Source organism: Lactuca sativa, chromosome 9 (genome assembly GCF_002870075.4).
Source record: "Lactuca sativa cultivar Salinas chromosome 9, Lsat_Salinas_v11, whole genome shotgun sequence".
Taxonomy (NCBI): Eukaryota; Viridiplantae; Streptophyta; class Magnoliopsida; order Asterales; family Asteraceae; genus Lactuca; species Lactuca sativa.
The window spans coordinates 198,813,470-198,840,132 of NC_056631.2; the positions used below are offsets into that span (position 1 = coordinate 198,813,470).

Sequence of the window (26,663 nt, forward strand, 5' to 3'; positions counted from 1 at the left end):
TGGGTGTATATGGTTAGATGCCTCGAAAGTTAGCCATAAAACCACAAAAGTCCATTTTTTTGACATACTATACCTCATTAAGGACTTGTACCCACTTGCTTCCAACTACATTAAGAGCTAGAATTTAAAGGTCAAATCGTATGAATTTATCCCTCCTCTACAGGTGTGTTAAAGGCTTTCAACCACCAAATCCCATCATCCCATTAAGTGTATAAGCACATTCATTTAAGAAGGTAGATTCTAAGTATTAATTCAAAGTGCAAGTAGTTGGGGCCTCCTATACCCCAGACCCAACCCCCCACGTTTATTCTTCTTTTCTCTCTTCTTACACTCCAAAAATTATGCATTAAGAGTACAAAAATGATTACAAGTCTAAGGCCTAACCATCTACAAAAGAAAAGTGTTGCTTCTAAAAATGGGCTAAGGTACATGCTAGAGTAAAGTTGATAACTTAGGAGAGTATAAAAAGAGCACTATTAGGGACCTTTAACCCAAAAAAGTTCAGCCTCAAAACTCTTTCCTCTTTACTTCTTCTCTTGTGTTCAAAGTTCATGAAGAACACCTCCACCGGAGGAGATTTCTGCTGTGATTTCGGGTGGCAAAAAGGAGCAGCCACCACCGAGTCTAGCCACCTGTTACAGCCAACAAACGTGCCAAATATACCCCTGAAGTCATTTGTTTTTCAACCCATTGATCCCCCCTCAAGTGCTGCTGCGAAAACACGAAGAAAAAGAGGCGAGAAAGCTGCCGGAAACATCCCCAACCACCCTATTTTTTTCGACAACTTTGTGGCTGTTTCGGTGAGTTTATTTCCAACTAAAAATCTGAAAACTTGCTGTTTTGTGCACCTTTGTAAGGTCCAAAAATCTAAATCTAGATTCGTTTACTTTTTGGTGAAGATACCGGGTCTTGAACGAAGCAAGAACCTCACCGAACCTCCCATCTAAACTCGAGAAAGACGCACCAAATTGGAGTTTCTACGGCCCCTCTTTTACTGTTTTAATATTTGGGGGAGAATACATGAGTGTCTATTTAAAGTTTGATGATTTTCAAGTCTTATACATAAAATGACATCATACCTTATTGGTTCAGAGTTATGAAAATAACAATTTAAAAGGTATAAAACATTAATAAATTATATAAGTTATATTAGAATGCTATAAATGATATCATTATACCTTGTTGTGATATATTAATTAATATTAATAAAAATCACTGAATTATAACTAGATTGACATAAAGATATAAGTTATTCGACGAATCATAAACTGTAATACTCGTCGTATATATGTACATGAAAATATTGAGAAAGCATAAAAATACATTATATACATAACAAAATATGCTATTCAACAAAATTGTGTACAACGGAAATGTACATTGTCTTAAACGACTATAAACAAAGATTTGACAAATATATAATAATTAATTGAAAATATAACAAAAATCAATTATTATTATTATTATTATACTCCCGATCATAATGTGGAAACGATTCCTAAATAAATGATATAACTTATTTTTATAATTATTATAAAAATATAAATTATTTTAGTTGTGATACGAAACTCACCACATATGATAAATTAATTAATTCTCTGATTTTTGGGGATTATTACCTAATAAATTATATATCATATCAATTATGCAATTTATCGAATATTTGCATGAATGAGTATTCGGCTACGCGAACGAACATCCTCCTTATTGGCTGAAGTAAAGAACTATACAAATTATTACCGCCACAATAGTTGAACGCTACGTTAATTTCACTATTTAACTAATTTCACTAAGCTTCGAAAGTCTTAATAATCTAAGATTCACGTTAGTGACCCTAGTGAACGACGAATTTTATGAGTTGAAGACTCGTCATCATGGATTTCGTGGATTGTGTATCACATGTGTGTTTGTAGGAGGAATGTATCGAAAGGGGTGAAAGAGAGAGTTTTATGATGGTGTATTTTTCCTTTGTAAGGATCAAATCCTAGAATCGACACCTAGCTCTATAACCGTTAATCCAAGAGGAATCATATACTGTAGGTCTATGTACACGGCATAGATTTATAATAAAGAACTTTGGTGTAGATCTATTTCTTATGGAAAGATTTATGCGAATGGTTATTTTCCGTCTGTGGTTGCTAGCTACAACTTCATCTGACGAGGCAACAGGCATCAAGTGTTTCTTTCTTCGTTACTATACGACTGCTTTTAAACGTTAGTAATGATCTCGATTCCTCCATTTATATTTATATTGTACATGTGTGGCTTGTTTATTGTGCCTTTTTGGCTTGTGGAGGAGCGACGAATAGTGTCGCTTATACACAAATTGATATATTGAAGATTCTATTCGAAGAAGTGTAGATCTAGATTGAGTCAATCCTCCCAATTTGGGCCGAGTGTGAAAGAGTGTTTAGGTTGTTAACTACCTCTACCTACAACATAATTCTCTGTAAGCAGAGACGTTTTAAAGAAAAGAATTGTAAAGAAAATGGTTAATACTTGTCGTTGAAATTATATGAGTGGTAAAAATATGCATTTATAATTTACCGGTTATTGAAAAGTATTTTGGGATGAGTTTGCCCCACTGGTTAAGTGTTGATTTCCAAATTAAGTAAAATAATGCTTAATTAATAATATGAAACGGATTTACAAAGTTTATAAAATTCAAAATTTTGAGTTTTACATATAAACTATATGAACGTTTGTACAAAGTTTTAAGAGAAAACTTGGCTATTTTATGTTTACACAAAGTGTGATATGACTTTATATAAATTGGTTTCAAAATCTTTATATAAAGAGCATTTCGGTCATGAGAACCGTAAGAATTTGTTATAAGTTTGGTTTACTTATATATTTTACAAATGGTGTATTTTTAGATTTGAGCAAATGACATTTCTAAATGAGTTTAAATATACTTTTATGACGCAATTATTTTATACTTTCGATAGAAAAATATGTGTTTATAAAAGCTGGTCAACCAGATAAATTTTATAAAACATTTTTGGGTGAAAAAATACATTGTGTCAAAACCTGTAGAACTCACCAACAATTTTGTTGACGTATCTTAATGCATGTATTCTCAGGTTATTTATAAGGTCAGAAGAGTTTGTACAGAAGATTCTCCGATATTCTTATCATACAAATGTGAACGCCGGATTGTTAGGTGTGTGTAGCGTTTCAGCAACAACTATTGTCACTGTAATTTCCATTTCGGTAGTAATAAAGATTATATTTCTATTATTCAATGTATGTTCAATAACTGTGATTACTGGTTTACGTCATGCACCTCGGCGTTTCCGCCGTCGGCCGAGGGTGTGACAGAATTTGTCGTCGCCATAGGGTGTTAATGTTGTAGTGTTTCCAAAATTCATTCAGTGATTCATCGATCCATTTGATTTATCAATTTTCTTCTTAGAATCTTCTTCTTTTCTTTTTCGAATTACATTCATTGATCTTGAATTGTTATCTTTTGATATATTATTGAAGATTTTCGCATTCAACGATTCATTGATCCATTCGATTTATCAATTTTCTTCTTAGAATCTTCTTCGTTTCCTTTTCGAATTACATTCATTGATCTTGAATAGTTATCCTTCTATTTCATATTGAAGATTTTCGTTATTGATTTTGTGATTCAGTACCGTGATCGCTTTCTAGGTTAGTTTTTGTTATTCATCGATCCATTTGATAAATCAATTTTCTTCTTAGAATCTTGTTCTTTTGCTTTTCTAATTATCTACATTGATCATTAATCGCTATCTTTTGATTTATTATTATACATTGACTTTACTGATTTTGCGATTAATTACGTCGATCATGTTATAGGTTAGGGGTTTTTTTTAGGGTTCCAACGATCGTCTTTATTGTTATTCTTTTTTAATCCTTTGTTTTTTTTGTTTAAAACCTTTATTCATTATTGTATTGTTTTTTCATTACTGTATTGTTTTTTGTTTTCTTTTTTAGTGTTTATCTTAGAATTTTTCATTGATTTGATTTAGTTTTTAGTGTTTTTGAATTTTTCAATAGCTCATCAATGGAATCAAGCTTTTTTGTTTCTACAATCCTATTAATGAAGGTATTACTCCATCTATAAATTTATTCTATATGTTATTGTTTTTTTTTATATACTTTGTATTTGTTACAAAAATTGCTTATAGATGGTATTCCTTTCAATGATAATAACCATTTTTTTATTGTAAAATGTTTTAAACTTGAAAAGATTAATCAATTATACAAAATGCTGATAGAAATAAATGATGATATTTATTAATATTGATAAGTGTTGATTGATCTTAATCAATAAATTGTGAATAATACTAGTTTGTACAGTATAGACTACTTTTTATAATTAAATGATAATTAAAAGTTTTTCATTGTAAATTATTTTTAGAATGGTTCATAATTTCAGAATTATAAACCGATTGTGGATGTAAGGTCTTGTAGTTGAAAAAATTAAATAATTATACAATATGTGTATAAACAAATAATAATGATGTGTATTAATGTTAATAATTGTTGATTGACCTTGATCAATAAGTAGTGATCAATACTATTTCAATAGTATAGATTAGTGATGACTGCTGATTTGTTATTTTCGTATATGTGCACGTATATATGAATGTTGATTTGAACTTTCAGTAGTTGATGTGTATTTTCATTTTTGCATATATGAAGTTTTTGTTTTTGTGTATGCACAAATATGCATATTTTATGTATATTATTGATTTTTTTTCTTATTGTAATGTTATATAGATCATTCTTCTGCTAGGAATGGTTTCTTTTCTTATGTGAATGAAGAGAATGAAAATAACACAACAAATAACATTGTTAATTCATCAAATGAAGTTAATGTTGGGATTCTTTTTTTGTTCAATAAATGGAACAAGATGAGCATTGTTCAGCAAACAATTTAAGTCATTCAATATAAGAAATTGATTCTGGTAACTGTATTTTTATTCAACATCAACATTGTAATCAGAATATTGCAACAACAACTGAATTGGAAGGTGATTAAAAAAAAACTTATTCAAATATTAATTAAATTTTTTATACTTTTATATTAATATATTTGTTATTCAAATTCTTAGATCATCTTTCCTGCATCGAAGTGAGATCTCCTAGTGGCACAGGTATAGTTTTTTGGATTCCTAAAGTCGATAAATTACTTTGGCATTTTCTACATTCTGAATTTGATTCTTTGGATTTGGGAGTTTATATGTATATGAAAATATGTTGAAAAAGCAGGGTTTGATTGTAGACTAAAAGATGAGAAAGTTTTGGAGGCAGTTTTAATTTATGAGTATGTTTATTGTAGTAGATCTGGTATAACAAAGAAACACAATGTTGAAACATTGAAAGGTGTTAAAGGGAAACAAAAAAGAAAGCGATCTAGCCAAATGATTCAGTGTCCGACGAAGATTGGTTTTAAGGTAGTTAAAGGCACTACTAGATTTTTTGTTTTGACATTGGTTGCGGAGCATAATCAAGAATGATATACATATCATATTGTTCACATGTCACGCTCTAATATACAGTTAGATTATTTTGATAAAAGTGTTATCTACAATTTAAATTCTTCAAGCCTTGGTGCCACTAAAGCACATGTGTGGTGTCTACTTTAAAGGGTGGACATCATTTTTTTTTGCACATGAAAAATCACGTTAAATGTGAACTTATATTATAAATTCAATATAAGTTTTTCTTTTTTGCTTTTTTTGTTTCATACAGGTTTCTAAGAAAATATTGGCTAAAACTGATTTTCGAAAAAAAAATATAAATGTTTAATTTGGAATCAATGCATTGATCCTGAGGTTTTATAAAATGATTGGAAGTCTCTTATTAGTGAGTTTCAATTAGAAGATAATAGTTGGTTAAAGCAGATGTGTTTTAATTCGTGATCGATGGATTCCTATTTTTTTTAAGAACATTTAATTATATGATCTAATGAGGACTACTTCTAGACCTGAGAGTGATTTTTTTGGAACTTTATGTCAAAAACAGCCAACTTGTCTTCTTTTATGATGAAGTTTGATGCTGCTATGGACTTTCAACACAATACACAAATTTCCAATGATTTTGATTGAATGAAGAAAGCTCATGTTCTTGAGACATCTTTTCCATTAGAACATCAAGCATCAATGTTTTATACGAAAAAAATATTTTTTCTATTGTTCAAAATGAATTATTTCATTCTATCTACTCATGCTCACATGGAACAGTCTCTATTGTTGAAGGGCATGATGTTTATGTAGTTTTAGAGCAATCCTTAGGTCAATATGGTGAAAATTGAAGTATGTTTTTTTAAACAATTCTCGAAACTTGAGCATAATCGAAATGTAAAGGAGTTTAAATTTCAGGTATTACTTTTCATTACAATTTGAAATATATGAACATCAATTTATACTTTTTTCATTTATTTGAATAATTTTTTATATTTTATAAACATATTTGATTCTTTTTTTTTCAGGTGAATGTGAATGTAAATGAAGAAAGTTTCAAATATAGTTGCATGATATCTGAGCTTTATGATGTTTTGTGTACATATGTGTTCTGTATTATGAAGAAGATGTTTTTGAAACAGATTACATCTAAGTATTTGTTAAGAAGATGGAAGAAAGATATAATTTGTCCAGAAAAATTGGAACTAAAATATTCATTAAGCGATAGTAGTGTTGGCTGCCAAAAGATGGTAACTGATTTATATTATGTGGTGGCTGAGTGTATAAATTTAGTTTCTCATGATACTGAAAAGTTGCTCAAGTATTTTGAATGGAAAAAACAAAAAAGGAATCTACTTAAAGAAAATCCGCTAGAAAAAATTCTCGTTCAAAATGTGAACACTTTGATTCTTTAATTGGTTTTCTAAACTTGATGTTAATGATATTTTGAATCCTGAAGTTGCTAAAAACAAAGGATCTGGTTCTGGTAAAAGGTTTAAAATTCAGAAATAGATATCTATGACTGATCAAGTGAAGGAACCAAGAATATGTAATTTTTGTAAAAAAAAAGACCCTAGTGAAAAGCATGATAAAAGAAACTGTCATCTCCGAATAAAAATGGAAAAGAAAAAGAATTGGAAAAAGAAGAACAAGTTATTCAAGAAAAAGAGTTGGAAAGAAAAAAGGCATTGAAAAAAGGAAAACAACTTACTGTACTTAAGAAAAGAATTTACCTTGTTAGCAATACTTTTAGAAGTTTGGTTAATGTTTTTTTAAAAAGTTTTGTCATTGTTTTTTAGATATTTTTGATAATTTCATTGGTTGATGTTTTTTACTCTTTTAATATCTTTTGTTTATGTCAACATTTTGAAGTTAATTTGTTTTTATTTGTCTATTAGTGTCTTTGTAAGTTATATTGCAATTATTACATAGTGCAGGCATTATGAATTCTTGTCATTACAAATTTAATGCTTTACCAATTCCATTCTTTTCATTAATAAAATCATTATATCAAAATATTTGTTTTCATTGATTTTATTTAAGAAAATAATAATTTTATAAATGTGGTTAATGTCAGTAGTTTATATTGATTCTTCATGTAAGTTTTAGAATGATAATCAGTTTAGAGGACTGTTTATAAAGAAATGTTGACTTGAATTCTACTTGGAAATAGAAATCAACAGTTATTAATTTTAGAATTGAAAATATTGAAATAAAGATACAACTGCTGACACATAAATAATAATCAACAGTTATGTATAATGCCTTCATTGATTTTATTTAATAAAAGCATGTTTTTAGAAATGTGGTTAAAGCCAGTAACATATCGTCACTGCTAATCTAAGTTCTAGAAATGAAAATCTATCTATATCTTTATCTATCTGTATCTATATCATATCATACTATATTATAAATGAATCATCTTTCCTTTCACTATATTCATTTGAAACTCCCATGTATTTTTCCTTTCACCACATTCATTTGAAACTCTCATTACTTTTCAATTTTTTTCTAATAATAATTATAAGTTGGTTAATAAGATTAAATAAATATCAAACCTAAAGTGTAATCATATCCAAACTAAATTTTAATATCAAAAGAATATCTTTACTTCTACTTATAAACTTATGTATTTTAACTTTTAAAATATTATACTTAATTTATTAGTTTTAATATATTGTTGGGTGTAAATCATTATCATTTTAAAGCTACTAATTTTGAACAATTTGTATAAAATACTTAAATTATAAATTTAAATATAACATTATAGGATCAACTTAAATATAAATTTTAGTTTAACTTAAACCACCCAAATAATATTTTGTAAATAGTTAACAGTGATAAATTGTAATGTCTTTCTAATAATGATTATAAGTTTGTTAATAAAGTTAAATAAATATCAAATCTATAGTGTAATCATAAATAATCTAAATTTCAATATTAAAATAACATCCTTACTTCTACTTATAAAGTTACGCCTTCAATTTTTAACAGAAAATACTTAATTTAGTAGATTTAATATGTTCTGTATGTAAACCGTTATCAATTTAAAACTACAACTTTTGAACAGTTTGGACAAAATACTTAAATTGGTAATTTAATTATAACATTACAGTGTCAACATAAATATATATATATATATATATATATATATATATATATATATATATATATATATATATATATATATATATATATATATATATATTTCAGTTCCACTTAAAAAACCCAATAAATATTTTGTGAATAGTTAAAAGTCTTAAATTGTAGTGCTAAATGCAAAAAACTAAATTATAATATCAATTTAACTAAAATATTTCCTAATGATATTTGTATAATCGTTAAAAGTTTTCAAAGAAATAGTTTAAAATAACTTATAATAACAATAGTTAAATATAACTCTATATAAATGATTATATTGTTACCTTTAAAATCAAAAAAACAATATTTAATGTTTTAAATAATTATAATGACAAATATTAAAACGTTAAACAAATAAATTTTAAAAAATTAATTTAAAAATAACAAAAATTATAAATAACATTAAACCATATATTATATTTATAGTCATGAGTAATCGCGGGTAGAAGTCATTCAAACGGGTGATATTATGCAGTACAATAGATGTATATATTATCATATAATTTAACAACAACATTATTGTTATATTTAAAGAAAAAAATATATTTGTAAAGATTTCAACTAAATAGGTGTTTGTACGCAACGCGCAGACATTCACCTAATATACTAATAAATGAAACATTTTTCCTTTCACCACATTCATTTGAAACTCTCATTCATTTTTCCTTTCACCACATTCATTTGAAACTCCCATGACTTTTTAATTTGTTTCTAATAATAATTATAATTTGGTTAATAAGGTTAAATAAATATCAAACCTAAAGTGTAATCATAAATAAACTAAATTTAAATATTAAAACAATATCTTTACTTCTATTTATAAAGTTATGTTTTTTTTTTAACTTTTAACATATATACTTAATTTTTTAGTTTTAACATATTGTTAGATGTAAACCATTATCATTTTAAATATACAACTTTGGAAAAAAAATTATATAAATTACTTAAATTATTAATTTAAATATAACATTACATGGTTAACTTAAATATACATTTTAGTTAACTTAAACAACCTAAAAGATATTTTGTAAATAGTTAAAAATGATAAATTGTAGAGTCTTTCTAATAATGATTATAAGTTGGTTAATAAGGTTAAATAAATATCAAACCTAAAGTGTAATTAAACATAAATAAACTAAAATTCAATTTTAAAATAATATCTTTACTTATACTTGTAAAGTTATATCTTTAACTTTTAATATATTATAATTAACTTATTAGATTTAAAATATTGTTGTATGTAAACCATTATCAATTTAAAACTAAAACTTTTGAATAGTTTGGAAAAAATACTTAAATTGTTAATTAAAATACATTACAGTGTTAACTTAAATATAAATTCCAGTTCCACTTAAAATATATATATATATATATATATATATATATATATATATATATATATATATATATATATATATATATATATATTGTAAATAGTTAAAAGTGATAAACTGTAGTGATAAATGCAAAAACTAAATTGTAATCTCAATTTAACTAAAATATTTCCTAAATATATTTTATAATGGTTAAAAGTTTTCAAATAAGTAGCTTAAAATAACTTACAATAACAATAGTTAAAAATAACTCTATATAAAATTAAAAAATATTAAACCATATATTATATTTAATTTTATTCATGTGTAACTCGCGGGTAGAAGTCATTCAAACGATTGAGATTATGCAATCATAATAAATGTATATATTATCATATAATTCAAAATAATCAATATATTATATCAATTTAGTATACAAATTATTATATCAAATTTAACAACAACGTTATTTCCATATTTAAAAAAAAACATATATTTGCAAAGACTTCAACTATATAGGTGTTTCTGCGCAACGCGCGAGCATTCGGCTAGTCATATCATACATACTTATAAAACTAGCATTTTTTCTTTAATCACATGCATTTGAAACCCCATTTTTTAACTTCCTCAAACCAAATTCATTTGAAACCCCTTTTTTAACCTCCTCAAACCAAAAGTTTTCTTAATTATGATTTGACACTCAAAAGTTTTATAACTTATATTATATGTAATTAGCATTTAGTGAAAAGTTTACAATAAAAAGGTCAATCTTTTGGGAAGACATGCATACAAATCATATACAAATTTCAGAAAGAAAACAAACTTAAAGCTTTTTGTGTTGGGTTGAGGTCTTATGATCACTTTTGGAGATATCCTATTATATTAGAGCTTCTTATTTGTAAGTTTGTTATACTAATTCATTTTTATATTTTCTTCGTTTTTGGATTATTGTAATATAGCCGTTGTATATTGTGGTTCAATCGTTAATATATTGATCATATGTTATATAGGGTGATGTCGAAAATATTTAATTAAATATTTTAAGTATGTTTTTTTTTTGTTTTCTAATTGTACCGTTTCAAAAAGATAATTAATTAAAACTCATACATATGTTATACTTTCTATCTCTCTACTATATACTATATATATATATATATATATATATATATATATAATAATAATAATAATAATAATAATAATAATAATAATAATAATAATAATAATAATAATAATAATAATAATAATAATAATAATAATAATAATAATAGAGGTCAAAACACTTCAACCAAAATTCATTTAAAATCTAATATTTCAAATGTTTTTTAATAATGATTGTAAAAATTTCAACATGTGTTACTTATTGATTGATTAATAAAAATATTAATGTTTTGAAACTCCTAACTCTTAAACATATATTATTTAATTTGTTAGTTAACTAAAATATTTTTTCTACATAAAGATAACATTTTTATGTTTGGTTACTAATATTTGTTTATGTAATTGGAATACAAGGTGTACATAGAACGACTACTTCAATTTCACATAGGAATCGATATCACTAGAGAGGTATATTGTCTTTAACCGGTGGTAGGGAATCCACATATCCTTTTTAATTATTTATATTAATACTTAGTAATATCTATTTTATATTCCTATTCACCTTAATTTTTTAGGTACAAATTAAGGAAGAGGATTCTCGGCGCACCAACATAAAGTCAAACGTACGCCTTGCAAAATATGTAATTAAATTAAATATCATATTTACTAATGGACTTATTTTATAACTCTTGATGAGATTTATGTATAAAGATATATTTTGTATGACTTCATTCTTAATTTCAATGTTTAATATTTGAAAGTTCATATATGAAACCTTGGATGTTTTGGTCTAATATAAATATTGTAATACAAAGTTTATTAGTTCAATATTGTTTATTAATAGCTCATTCAAAACAACTTATTACTTATTTTAGTCCAAAAAATATTATCGGACATAAGAAAAGTAGATTATATTAATGTTATACAAAAGATTATAATATATATTGGATATTATAAAAGTAAAAGTAAAGTTTATAAAGTATGGACTATATTAGATAGTATCAAAATATAAGTTGTTTGATTTTTATGTTATTTGAAATTCGGTTAATGCCCAAAACATGACTAAAAACGTAAATTTCAACATATTTCTATTTTTTCCCATAATTATTTGAACCACTTAAATGCATTCTTGTGCAACGCGCGAGGTAACGACTAGTATACTTATAAATGAAACATTTTTTCTTTCACCGCATTTATTTGAAACTCCCATGACTTTTCAATTTCTTTCTAATAATGATTATAAGTTATGTTTAACTTAAAGTGTAATCATATATAAACAAAATTTCAAACCTAAAGTGTAATCATACATAAACTAAATTTGAATATTAAAATAGTATCTTTACTTATGCTTATAGAGTTGTCTATAAGTTTTAACATATTATAATTAATTATTATTTTTAATATGTTGTTGTATGTAACCATTATCATTTTAAAGCTACGACTTTGAAACAGTTTTGATAAAATACTTAAATTGTTAATTTTAGATATAACATTACAGTGTCAACTTAAATATAAATTTCAGTTTAACTTAAAAACCTAAAAAATATTTTGTAAATAGTTAAAAGTGATAAATTGTAGTGCTAAATGCAAAAACTAAATTGTAATATCAAATTAACTAAAATATTTCCTAAAGATATTTTTATAATCATTAAAAGTTTTCAAATAACTAGCTTAAAATAACTTACAATAACAAGAGTTAAAAATAACACTATATAAATGATTATATTGTTACTTGTAAAAACAAAAAATATGTTTGATATTTTAAATAATTATAATGATAGAAATTAAAGCGTTAAGCAAATAAAGTTTTAAATAATTAATTAACAATAATAACAACTATAAATAATGTTAAACCATATATTTTATTTAATTTTATTCATGTGTAACTTGCAGGTAGAGGTCATTCAAGCGATTGAGATTATGCAGTTTTAATAGATGTATATATTATCATATAATTCGAAATAATCAATATATTATATTAACTTAGTATACGTATTATTATATCAAATTTAACAACGTTGTTATTGTTATATTTAAGAAAACATGTATTGTAAAGATTTCAACTATACATGTGTTTCTGCGTAACGCGAGGGCATTTGGCTAATCATATCATATCATATCATACTATATTATAAATGAAACATTTTTTCTTTCACCACATTCATTTGAAACTCCCATATATTTTTCCTTTCACCACATTCATTTGAAACTCCCATGACTTTTCAATTTCTTTCAAATAATGATTATAAGTTGGTTAATAAGGTTAAATAAACATCAAACCTAAATCATAATCATATATAAACTAAATTTCAATGTTAAAAAGTATCTTTACTTCTACATATAAAGTTATGTTTTTTTAACTTTTAACATATTTATTAATTTTAATATATTGTTGGAAGTAAACTATTATCATTTTAAAGCTATAAATTTTGAACAATTTGTATAATATACTTAAATTATTAATTTAAATATCATATTATATTGTCAACTTAAATATAAATTTTAGTTTAAGTCGAACATCCCAAAAAATATTTTTTAAATAATTAAAAGCGATAAATTATAATATCTTTGTAACAATGATTATAATTTGGTTAATAAGGTTAAATAATTATCAAACGTAAAGTGTATCCATAAATAAACTAAATTTCAATATTAAAGTAATATATTTACTTCTACTTATAAAGTTATGACTTGAACTTTTAACATATTATACTTAATTTATTAAATTTAATATGTTATTGTATGTAAACCATTATCAGTTTAAAGCTACAACTTTTGAACAGTTTGGACAAAATACTTAAATTGTTAATTTAAATATAACATTACAATGTCAACTTCAATATAAATTTCAGTTCCATTTAAAAAACCCAAAGAATATTTTGTGGATAGTTAAAAGTATGACATCCCCAAAATCTCGGCCAGAAAAGACCGTTTTCATTTATGCTTTTTAAACATTTTCAGAGTAAATCCTTTTGATTTTAAAAGAGATGCGGAATTTGTTCCCAAAAACAAAACATGATAAAATAGATCTTTTATCAAAACATTTCATAAAGAGATATAATTTCATTTCATAATCAAAATCGGGATGTCATGTTCCGATACAGACCATAAAGCATAAACGATAACCTTACAAGTCATTCAACAAATATATAGATATACAGACTTGTAAACAAAACAACTTGATGATTCATCCATCTTATGCCCTTGCGCCACTTCCTGTAATACAAATAAACTGAGTGGGTCAGGCTTGGGAGCCTGGTGAGCATGTAGGGTTTTCAACCCACAATAAATAATTATATTTAATTCAACAATTAACAATAACCCGATTACCCATTCCCGTTATCCTCACTTTACGTCCCTAAAACAACATCTATTATAAGGGACCTAATCCAGGATTTTCATTTGGACGGACATTACTGCGAAGGGGCTTCCTTAGCAATAAATATCCTAAAGGCAACCATGAGGGGGATAGAGTACACCGGTGAACACGTCGTTCGCAACACCTACAGGTTATGAGCCTGCTAGTGTTCCACAAGACTGTCTAGAATAGTTCGTGGTCGTCATCCATACTCTGCTGAATGACTAGAATAACACCAACAACATCGAGGCCTCTCATCTGTTTATTACACACCAACTATCTACCCATGTTCTACCCAACATATTAGTAGATAAAAATATACATTTTTATACATAGTTTAAAACCTGTATAGCATGCTCAATCAATACATTTTTCCACATAACAGATGAGGCACACACACATAACACGTATTTCATACAGAATAAATCAGATCTATGAGATAGAAGAAAGTGAATATACATTCACACATATAATCAACAAAGTATACACGTAACACGTATTTCGTATAAAATACTTCATAATAATGTGTTAGAAGAAAATGACTACACACTCACTTGATCAGAAGATGATCGGGCAGCACTACGGCTTGCAGAAGTAGTGTTTCTCCGTAGATCTGGAAGATCTTCACAAAAATCAGGCTCCTCGCGGGCAGGGCTTCGGCTCGGAAATCTCACTTCTCGGGATTCTTCGGGCTTCGGATCTTGCTTCGGGGCTCGGGAATGATATCGGGGCTTCGGGATATGATTGGCACGCAAATCAAGGCAAAAAGTAGAGAGAAGAAAGAGTTCGAACAAGAGGAAATGGTTGATCTCGGTTTCTATTTATAGGCTGTTGGGTCTGGGATTACGCTGGGCGTAATTTCAATTTACGCTGGGCATAATCTCCAAGTATGTTGGGCGTACTCCAGTATGTTGGGCGTAATTTGGTTACGCTGGGCGTACTTCGACATCACTGCATGCGTCAATTGGTGGCACTCGAGTATTGGTCAGACAAGTTGCACCCTTCTGAGTACGCTAGACGTACTCAAATTACGCTCGGCGTAATTTGACTTGTCAAACTTCTAAATTGCATAACTTTGGCATACGAGCTCCGTTTCAACGTTCTTTATATCCACGCATAGGTCATACCATACTCTACAACTTTCATTTAGACTCCGTCGGCTAATTTTGACTTTTATTTTTATTATTTATTTTTAGAAGGCTGGGACAGAAAAACTTCGTTATAAATTCATAACTTCTTCGTTCGACGTCCGTTATCACCTAAATTTTCATCGTTTCGCTACTAACAACGAGATCTTCAATTCTCGTTTAGATTGTTTCGGCTAAAAAACTGCTCGATCTCAAATCGAGTATTCGGGCTGCATTTTAGTGCTACCGGGACGAATCGAGTACATGATTTGTGAGCTTCTTCCATCAGAAGATATCTGATTCCTCCTGTCTTAGGTATCCAAATCCGATCTTGGAACACCTTCAGTCCATGACTGTTTATACCGAACACTAACGTTTTGCCCAAACGTTCCTCCTGGCTCGTCGAAGTTTTTCAGCAAAACCGGCATGGCACGGGGAGACGTAAATAGTGAATTTAAGATAGAGGAATTTTTAGCCTTTGTGATCTGAACAAACATTTTAGTATCCATTAAACCGAGAACATACAAAAAAAGAACACCCAAATCTGACTTTATATGAGGAAGTTATGATTTTTCTAAGATTTGGCATAGCAGTGCACGACCCGAAACTCGAATTTTAATTCAAGCGGTTTTTGGCTTACGCGACCTAAATGAGAGTTGAAGATCTAATTAATAGGAACTCATGGTAAAAAGACAGACGAAAACGGAGTCCGTATGAGGGAGTTACAAATTCTTTGCGGACATTTAGCAGTCTAATCTCCTTGTACTGTTAAATTTAAGATCGGTCGAGAATTAGCCGATAGAGCCTAAATAAAACTTGTAGATCTTGTTTTTACCTACACGTGGATATAAAGAACGTCAAAAACGGAGCTCGTATGCAAAAGTTATGAATTTTTAAAAATCAGTTGATTTCCACCCTATGTGCGATGCCACGTGTCAGCACCAGGCTGTGCCTAGCTGTAGCCAGCATGGCTCATGACGCGAGCACCTTAAAAATTACGATGTGAGTGACCCTCCAGCCTCCTATAAATAAGAGGTGAAGCCCTCTTCATTCCTCACACCTCCCCTCACTTCCCTATCTCTCTAGAACTTCTCTCTAGCCCCAAAACCCCCGAAAAGCCTAGGGAACCTCCCTAGCACGAGGCGGAAGCCCCGGAGTGCCCAGCGGCTTTGAGAAGAAGAGCCTTTCGGCTCGGGAACACTTCTCCAGCGGCGCCCGGTTTTGAGAAAAACCCGTTGTTTTGTCGAGGAAAATTATTTTAAGAGTAACGAAGTGTTGTCCGAGTGCCGAGTCACCACCTAATCAAGTGAGTGCATAGTCCCTTTCATGAAGATGATTTTAATACAAGTATTGATTGAAGTTTTAATTATATGTTTATGTGCGAGTTAATTGATGTTGCCTAAAATACGTGTTAAAGAACATACCTGATTATATATGATAATTTAGGATAAAGATTAGACCTAAATTAATTATGAGGAATATTGGGTAGTATTTTCTTACGAGTACAAGTGAGTTATACTCAGTGAGTAGAACTTTAGCATATGTCAATTATCCAGGAGCATGGATTAGACACAGTCATTGTCCCTAGTCCGAGAGTATGGATTGGACATAGTCAACTGTCAATAATCCGGGGGTATGGATTAAGACATAGTCAGTTGTCCTTAGTCCGAGAGTATGGATTAAGACATAGTCATTTGTCCCTAGTCCGAGAGTATGGATTAGGCATAATCATTCGTCATTAATCTGAGAGTATGGATTAGGCATTCATCCCTATTCCGAGAGTATGGATTAGGCATAATCATTCGTCATTAATCCGAGAGTATGGATTAGTCATTCGTCCCTAGTCCGAGAGTATCGATTAGTCATAATCATTCGTCATTAATCCGAGAGTATGGATTAGTCATTCATCCCTAGTCTGAGAGTATGGATTAGTTAAAGCCATTCATTTCTAACCGGGAGTATGGATTAGGTAAAACGGTTAATCTTAGGTCCGAGAGTATGGATAGTCTCGTTGTGAGGATCAATAAGGTGGGATAAGAGTTGCTTATACATATATGGTGAAATTGTATGTTTTGTGAGTTCTAAATTATATATATGATACAACACTGTGGGATTGAAATCCCTATGTACTCACTAGGTTTCCCAACCTGACCCACTCAGTTTATTTATATCACAGGTGTCGATATGAAGTGACATTACACCGACAAATTAAGGAGATATAGATCAGTATTTTAAATGAATGTAAGTTCTGTTTATGCTTATGTTTCTGTATTGACGATGACATCCCAAACGTTTTAAAATGAATAAAATACGTTTCTTCGAAAATGTTTTGATAATGTATTTATCGTATTTTCTGGGAACAAATTCCGCAACATTTTTTTATGAAAAGAAGTACTCTGATTTTTACAAAGCATAAACAAAATCGGTCTTTTCTGGCCGTGAAAAATGGGGATGTCACACATAAGTACAAAAAATAACAAAACAACATTTGTATTCCATTTTGATGTTTGAATACATGGTTCTTACAGATAATAGTAATACATGAATTGCCTTAACATGTAGGCAGACATAACAAAAACTAGTAACTAGATTGCCTGAAATTCATATCATTCGTCGTGTAAATAGTTGAGTTATTGATTTCTTGAGAATACATGAAAATTTGAGGGTCAACATAAACTTGGTGAGGGTCACAGGTTTTCTACTAGTAGTAGTAATGATATTTTTGAAAGCATTCAAAAAGTATTCTCTTTACAAGTAAATCATTTTTTGGAAAACCAAAAGGCGTCTTGGTATAACTAAATCCATGTTTAAAACGGTTTTGAAAGAATCAAGTTTATGAGTTGTAGTAAGATAGAAAGAGATTCGAGTTAATGTTTATAGTAAGTCCTATAAGCAAGCTATGTAACTGAATGTACCATGCTACAACGCTTCATTGGATGTTGTAGTAACGATAGTAGACACTTATCACCCGCTTTGATTGATCGGTCGAGGTTGTAGCTAGCAACCGCAAGTGGGGATATCTACCCCGTATAGATCTATACATATGTATCTCGCTCCGAAGATTAAAGGTTATAGTAGTGGGGGTGTGTTAAGTGTTTAGACTTTAGCTAATGAATAGTGTCTTACTATAAAGCCCTTAATTGAGGTATGGATAACTCTCAGTCGTAACTTAAAAGTGGATAAATTGTACACATAATGAATTGTATAGAGTTTATAAAATTCAAGCATAATTGGTATGCATGTATAGTATAAGGCAATAGCTTTTATAAACTAAGTATGTTTCTTGTATAAACTTTGTATATATGCATGTATAGTTCGAATCCTTAGGAATACTATAGAGTTTTATGACATACATTTTATGACACACAATGTCACATAAAAATCATAGAGTTTTTTTTTAATAAAAAGGCATATGTTATTTTAAAAAATTGTCTTATTTTATAACATATGAAAATATTGAAATTTAAATTTAGTTTATGTGTTCGTGACATATAAAAGTTAAACCAATAATTTATAAACTAGATTCATTTTTTTTACATAAATTAATAATATTTTATGTGAATTTTTGTATTATCTAGCACAAGTAGTACATGTATTCTCCCTCGAAAATATATAAAAGAGGGGCCATAACACTCAACTTAAAATGCAGTTGTCGAGTTCTTTTAAGTATTGGATATGTGAACGGGGACGTGTTGTCATAAACATGAAACTTCGTGATTAATTTAGTTTCCTAGGAAACTTTAATATAAATTAATATTTGGAGGTTTATTTGGTAATTGAACTAAAACATATGACTCCTTTATTAATTAAAATAAATTAAGTGGGACTGAATTAGTTGATAACTTCCAAATGACGAACTAAAATTAACTTATTTAAATTTTAAGTTTCAGGTTTGTACTTATTTTGCAAATAAATCTCATGAGGAGGAGGCTGAAATAATAAAATGGGAATGAAGTTTGGGTCATTAGGACTTGTTTTGTAAAATAGTTTCTAAAGGGGGGGTGGTAATTATTTTGGAATGGAAGTTTTGAAGGATGTGGATCTAATTTGAAAAAAAATGAGATAGTTTCTAAACATTTAAAAATTGAGCTTTTAATAGGAGGTAATCACCTCCTTCCGTCGAGCATGCGAGAAACACAAAAAAAATATAGTAAACGAGTTCTTGGCTAACGATCGACATGGAACACGATATAAAAGAACGATGCCAAAGGAACTCACGATGATCAGTAAGTAGGCAGAAGGCGATGGTGGCCAACAGTAGGGGAGCGGTAGTGGGGTGTCCGATGGTGGCAAGAGCACTCCGGCGAGGGCAGTAGGGGGTGACAGAGATTTCTGCCTCGTTTCCTCCTTGTTTTTCTAGCAGTAACACAACAGGAGGGAGAGATGGGAGCGTAGGGGAAGGTTAAACAACACCACTGCAGTTCACAGATGGTGGTGACGGTGATTCTTGATGGCAGTGGAAGTAAGGTGTAGGGATGAAAGTGGGTCCAAACCCGGACCGGATAGACCCAGACCCGGAAAACCCGAAACAGGTTAACGGTATTTTGTAGAACCGAAAACCGGACTGGTATATAGGAACCGGTTCCGGTTCGGTTCCGCGTAAAGTGGGTCTAGAACCGGAAAACCCAGAAACATCAAGTGTGGGTAGGTTGGAACCGGATAATGTGGGTTTAGAACCGGAAAGAGCGAAATTTTTTTGTAATTACTTACTACTTAGTGGGTTGAACTTTGAAAATTTTCATATTGATATCCCAACTTTGGGGGATTGTAACTCATTGAATATGAAACCAAAATCGACAAATTTACAGTCTAAAATCATGTAGAAACTCTAAACTACAGTCTGGAAAAAACCGGATGTCAATCCGACTTTAAACGAATGAGATATGCATGTTTTAACATTTTCACAGAATACAAAGTACAAAAACAAATAGCTGAAAATTTGAAAATTTTCAGTTTTGATATCCCAACTTCGGGGGACTGTATATCATTGAATATTAATCCAAAAATGACAAAGTTATAGTCTAAACTCATGTCGAAACTATAAACTACAAGTTAGAAAAAACCACATGTCAATCTGACATCAAACAAATTAGATATGCATGTTTTAAAACTTTCATAGAATACAAAAAAACTGAAAAACTAAAAACTTCCAGCTTTGATATCTCAACTTTGGGGGACGATAAGTCAATGAATATAAAACTAAAAATGGAAAATTTATAGTCTAAAATCATGTACAAACTCTAAACTACGCGTTGGAAAAAACCGAATGTCAATCGGAGTTGAAACGAATGTGATATGCATCTTTTCAACATTTCACAAAAACCGGTTCCGACCCTAAAAGTGGTTCCGGTTCCTAACATTGGTTTCGGTTTTCAGACCTGGTTTACCAGAACCTGATGGACCCAAACCTGGATTATCCAGAACCTGGATAAAGCCAATTTTTAAACCCAAAACCAGAACCAGTTCTATATATTCCGGTTCTAAAGGTTCCGGTTCCGGTCCGATTCCGGTTCCGGTCCGATTTTCTGGTTCTAAATCTCATCCCTAGTAAGGTAACAGGTGGTGGTGTTTTGGCCTCCGGTGGTTGATGCTTCCTATTTTATCTTGTGTTTGGGGCAGACTTTAATGAAGGAAGGAGAGGACAGGGGCTGAGGTGATGCTTGGGGGCATTGGCGGATGCATTATGGATCCCGGGGTATCCCGGGATACCCCTCAAAAAAAATTTAGTATTGTTAATTTTTTCGGAAAAATTCGTTATATGTTGTAGTTTTATATCGGAAAATATATTGGGCTACCCTAAGAAATTTCAGGTTATTTCTAAATGGACCAAAATACAAATTAGCCCAAATGGACCATAGATGTTTAGCCCACACCAATTAATTTAATGAAACAAAGAAGTATTAAGCCCAAAAAAAGAAAAAAAGGACGTGATCGGTATTGGGACTTGGGTTAGTGGATCGTTACTTCGACTTCGTGATTCATCAATCATCAATCAACTTCTCAATTGTCGACTCCCAAGCTCCAAATCGAATGTTGTGATCGTCGATATTGGAACATCAAGTCATCAACCATTCTCAATTGCAAAATTTCAGACACGTCCTCCGCTCCTCGGCTCTTCCATCACAATGAAACAAGTTAGTATAACCAAAATACTCATCTCTATTATGTATTTAGGTTAATTCAAATTCAAATTTTTTGTTATTATGTTTGGAAAATTAGAAATTAACAATTAATTTTGTTAGCTTAGGGACTTAGGGTTAATACTTCATGATTATTTGTTGTCGAAACTTGAAATCAAGTTATGCTTGATGTATTTTTAATGTAGATTGCTATTTATTCATGTGTTGTTGAAACTTGGAATCAAGATTATAGTTGATATATCTTCATAATTGATAATTTAGTTGTAGGTTGTTATGTGTTAACTGTTGTTGAAACTTGAAATCAAGTTTATAGTTCATATATTTTGATTGTAGGTTGCTATTAAAAGTTTTTTCAAAAGACATTTAGATGTTGGAGACAACAATGGTGAAGGAACTTATAAAAAAAAATAGGGCTAATGAAAGTAATCAAGTTCCACAAACTAATCAACCAATGCCAAAACTCTTAGGAAATTTAGGGTTTGTGGTGGAGATCTGGATACCAACTTGGATCGTGATATCACTTTCCGAACTGATATTTCTATCCTATATCTGGGTTACAAGAAATTCAGCCTAGGATAATCCAAGTGGACACTTACGTTTCTAGGCACAAAAGACATAAGCCAATATGCTAGAGGATTTTGTGAAAGTCTTATAAAAAAAGGAGCTTAAGATCGTAACCCGCTTCTGTAGAAGAAGAACTATTTATATATTAAACACGATTAGGGTTTCATTAGGGCTGGGTCGTCATTAGTTTCTTTGGAAGCAAGTAATGTTAATTCGGATTTAATGAGGATTTAGGGTTACCAAAAACTAATGAGTTTTGTTAGTTTTACCATAATCACCCTCAAGAAATTGAATTTACCATAATGAGGATTTATGGACCCCAGCCAGGGGCTCTTCCCCTTGGACCCCGCTAGGGGCACCACCGCTAGACCCCGCCAAAGGGGCGCTGCCCCCGGACCCCTGACTAGTCGTCGAACCGGCTTCTGGTTCGATTTTATACATGTGTGCACTCCGCACAACCCCGTACATATATTAGAATACAAATCATGAAGCCCCTTAGCTCACATGGTTGTTCCAGTTACTTAAAATGACATGGTGACACTAAAATCACCAACAGTCCACAAGAAACACAATCTAATGAACCTACTCAAGTTCCACAAACTAATCAACCAATGCCAAAACCAAAAGTGACACAGTCTTTTGATTTGAATGATCATCCTTCGGACCCGGGGGATAGGCCAAAGATTACATCTTATAATCCTAATCAAATGGATGAAATAAGGAGGGCATATTTGATTAAAGGGCATTGTCAACCAAAGTGGCATAATTTTGAATATACATTATTTAGTCATAAGCCAAGACGTTTTGTTGTGCAATGGTTTATTGATTTTCCATGGTTAGAATATAGCATAAAAGATAAGAAGGCGTCTTGTTTTTGTTGCTACTTTTTTGGAGATATGGTAGGGAACAAGGTGGAAGAGGTGCATTTATAACCGAAGGATTTGACAATTGGAGTAAAACAGGCTCATTCCAGAAACATATGGGTAATATTCAAACTTATCACCATAAGGCCCAAGAAAAGTGTGATTTGCTATTGAGAAAAAACCAATCTATCGGCAAAGCCTTGCATAAGCAAATAGAACTTGAGAAAAGTAATTATGAAATTCGATTACGTGCTACAATCTGTAGTTGTAGATTTTTTGAAAAAATGCATTACCATTTCGTGGACATGATGAGACGGAAAAGTCTAATAATAAACGACTTTTCATTGAAGTCTTATCTTGGATTAGAGAAGATAATGAGAAAATTTTTAAAGTTACTTTAGAAAATGCTCCAAAAATGAAAAGTTGACTTCTCCCACTATTCAAATAGCTATTATCGATTGCTTTTCAAAAGAGATAATCAAGTCTATTTGTGATGAAATTGGTAAAGATGTGTTTGCTATTTTAGTTGATGAGTCTAGTGATGTTTCTAAAAAAGAACAAATGGCAATAGTTTTGAGATATATTGATAGACTTGGGATTGTAAAGGAAAATTTTATTGGAGTTGTTCACGTGTTGGATTCATCTTCTTTGAATCTTAAAGCTGCCATTGATGCCGTATTTTCCAACAATAACTTAAGTATGGCTTAGGTGAGAAATCATAACATATTTATTCCTTTAAATTTTATTATGATATTAGTTTTATTTTTATTTATTATAGTTTTTTTTTTGTTTTTTTAAATTTATAGGTGAGGGGACAAGGTTATGATGGAGCAAGTAATATGAGTGGTGCATTCAACGGTTTGAAATCTTTGATTTTAAATGAAAACAATTTTGCACATTATATACATTGTTTTGCACACCAACTTCAATTAGTGGTAGTGGCAGTTGCAAAGAAACATGATGATGTTGATGAATTCTTTGAACAACTAGCTTTGGTGGTTACTGTCGTTTGTGGGTCTTGTAAGAGAAAAGATATGATACGAGAGATGCAAAAAGAAAGAGTGGCACCTGAAATTGGTAGTGGTGAAATTGAACCTGGAAGAGGGTTGAATCAAGAGATTTCTTTTGTACGAGCTAGAGATACTAGATGGGGTTCACATTTGAGAACAATTGTAAGTTTGGTGAATTTGTTTGCAGAATGTGTTGCGGTACTTAAATATGTCAGAGAGGAGGGGTCTACTTTATCTAACCTTAATCAAGAAAAGGGTATTTTTTTCATACTTCAATACACTTGATTTCATGTTTCTTTTACATTTGATGTTGGAAATTCTATGCCTCGCGGATACCTTATCAAAGCATCTTCAAAAAAAAGATCAAAATATTTTGGAAGCGGCTTCGTTAGTAAAAGGGACAAAGAAAACATTGCTAGTTTTTAGAAAAGATGGGTTTCCAGAAATTTGGACGAAGGTATGTGCTTTTTGTGAAAAGCATAGTATTGGAATTGTGGACATGACGGAATATTATGTTACCCCACGCAAGCGTAGGACCAATATGACTAATCAACATCATTTTGAAGTTGTGATTTTTAACACAATTTTAGATATGCAAATTCAAGAATTTGGGGATAGATTTAGTGATGTTGGCACGGAGTTGATGGAGAACATGGCAGCTTTGAGTCCTAGTGACTCATTTTCTAGTTTTGATAAAGCAAAGTTGTTAAAGCTAAGCGAGATATACAAAAATGATTTTTACGATTCAGAAAGGGCACAACGTAATGGGTAACTTGATATCTATTATCACTCTTTGCTCCATGATGATAGATTTTTCAACTTGAAGGGAATTGTAGACCTCTCTCGTTTGTTGGTGGAAACCGGGAAGCGTCTCTCTTTTCCTTTGGTTTATAGATTATTAAAACTAGCTTTGGTTTTGCCCGTCACAACCGCAACTGTTGAATGGTGTTTTTCTGCAATGAAGTTCTAGAAGACCGATTTGCATAATAGAATAGGAGACGATTTTATGAACGGTGTTTTGATTTGTAGTGTAGAAAAGAAAGCACTAGAGAATGTTAAGACTGGAAATGTAATTAGTCGGTTTTGTAAAATGAAAGATCGAAGAGGTGAACTTTAAAACGTAACATTCTTATGGAAGTTGAACTTTATATTTAATTAAATTTCTTTTTTTTTATTATATATTACACAAAAAAAATCCGGGACACCCCTTTATTTTGACCCTGGCTCCGCCACTGCTTGGGGGTATAAGGGTGGTGGTGGAGTGGTGGAGTGGTGGTGGTGTTGTTGAAATAGAGAGATATGAAGGGAGAGATTGAGAGGTATTTGATCTGCTGATTTGTGTGTCAGATGAGGTTGCATATACCTACTTTTCTAGCTAACTAACTCACACACACACATACAATAGCCATACCCTTCACCATGCTTGGTAGCTTATGGTGAAGAGTGTAAACATGGAGAGGGTGAAGGAATAAGAAGGTCATGTGGGTAAGGCCAAGAGAGGAAGGAAATGGCTAGCTTCTACACTTAGGCGAGAAATGTGGGTCCACATGAGGTCACACTCTCATTAAATGCCCCAAAACCATCTCATTTTGGTGTATCAAGATCCCGATGTTGAGAAATTTTTTCCGAAAGTGCCATTAAATAGTGTTTAATTCAAGGATTCCAAAAACCCGAACAGATTAGTTTTTCAGTTATGGAACTCCGAGAAATTGCGTTTAAAGTTGCGCGTCTAAATAGCCCGTAACGCTTGATTTTTCGACTTTTGCAAATATTTTTGCTAAAAATATTTTGATAATGAAATTAAATATTAGGCCATAGCCTGAGTCCAAAAACACTCTCAGAATTTCCATCGGAGGTGTGCAAGTGCCTCAACGGATCGATTTAGTTTTAAACGATTAAAGAAAACTAGTGTTTTACTATCTGTTTTCTTAAAACTATCATATATTTCGCATACGAACTCTGTATTGGATGTTTTCTATATTTTTCGGAAAGAGGGGAAGATTTATTATAAGGTTTTAATGTTTTCTTTCATCATAACTACTTAATATGAAATTTCAGTTTTTCAGACGCATTAACCAGTGTTGTAGCTTGATGTAACATCTGGTTCCCGGTACGTATTTTAATTTTAAATAATTGCATATTTTGCAGTGGGACTCGACGAGTTGGAGCCCTAAATCGTCGAGTAGACTAGACTTTGGACGCGGGTTTTAAGTAACCTACTCGACGAGTTGAGAGCCTGACTCGGCGAGTAGATCTGCCTGGATGAAACCATAATATTTAGTATTTGCACCCTATTTAAACACATTATCTTGTCCCACTTCAGCCTCCATTGTCTCTCACAATCCAGAAAATCCCTAACACGAAACCCTAAAGCATTTGGAGTGTTCTTAAGCCATTTTTGTGTGTTTGTGGTTGTTTGAAGCTTGAAGGAGGAAGTGGAAGCTTGGTGGTTCTAGATGGAGCAAGTAGATCTAGAGATTTTGCTTCATTTCTAGCTCATTCAAGGTAAAAATCTTCAACCTTGACCATCTGTCTCTTAGATCTCTAGTTAAGAAAAGTTTCTACCTTTTCTAAGTCTTAGTAGAGCCATTTTGGGATTTTGTGGTTCCAA

At 30.6% G+C, this 26,663-nt stretch overlaps 2 protein-coding genes across 4 annotated transcripts; both read left to right on the forward strand.

Annotated features, from left to right (window-relative positions):
* Nucleotides 1-297: 297 nt before the first annotated feature.
* On the forward strand, nt 298-3,399 carry LOC111918234 (uncharacterized). Of its 3 annotated transcripts, none has more exons than XR_008226862.1 (3): nt 298-800; nt 900-2,214; nt 3,084-3,399. XR_008226862.1 is itself a non-coding variant. In XM_042898578.2 (2 exons), exons 1-2 carry the CDS (start codon nt 552-554, stop codon nt 3,171-3,173), a joined length of 339 nt encoding a protein of 112 aa, XP_042754512.1. In that variant the 5' UTR covers nt 308-551; the 3' UTR covers nt 3,174-3,399. The 3 variants fall into 3 exon arrangements, 1 of the variants encoding a protein (XP_042754512.1); XR_008226863.1 differs by having other exon boundaries at nt 305-800; nt 900-1,117; XM_042898578.2 differs by lacking the exon at nt 900-2,214 and having other exon boundaries at nt 308-800.
* Nucleotides 3,400-4,033: 634 nt separating this feature from the next.
* LOC128129232 (uncharacterized) lies at nt 4,034-25,022 on the forward strand. Its single transcript, XM_052767869.1, has 17 exons — nt 4,034-4,075; nt 4,158-4,160; nt 4,409-4,439; nt 4,753-4,895; nt 4,979-5,006; nt 5,088-5,129; nt 5,245-5,429; nt 5,728-5,778; nt 6,467-6,832; nt 6,898-6,924; nt 7,034-7,150; nt 7,238-7,264; nt 7,337-7,343; nt 23,569-23,717; nt 23,849-24,169; nt 24,240-24,820; nt 24,863-25,022. The coding sequence occupies exons 1-17, from the start codon at nt 4,034-4,036 to the stop codon at nt 25,020-25,022; spliced, it is 2,280 nt and encodes a 759-aa protein (XP_052623829.1).
* The last annotated feature ends 1,641 nt before the right edge of the window (nt 25,023-26,663 follow it).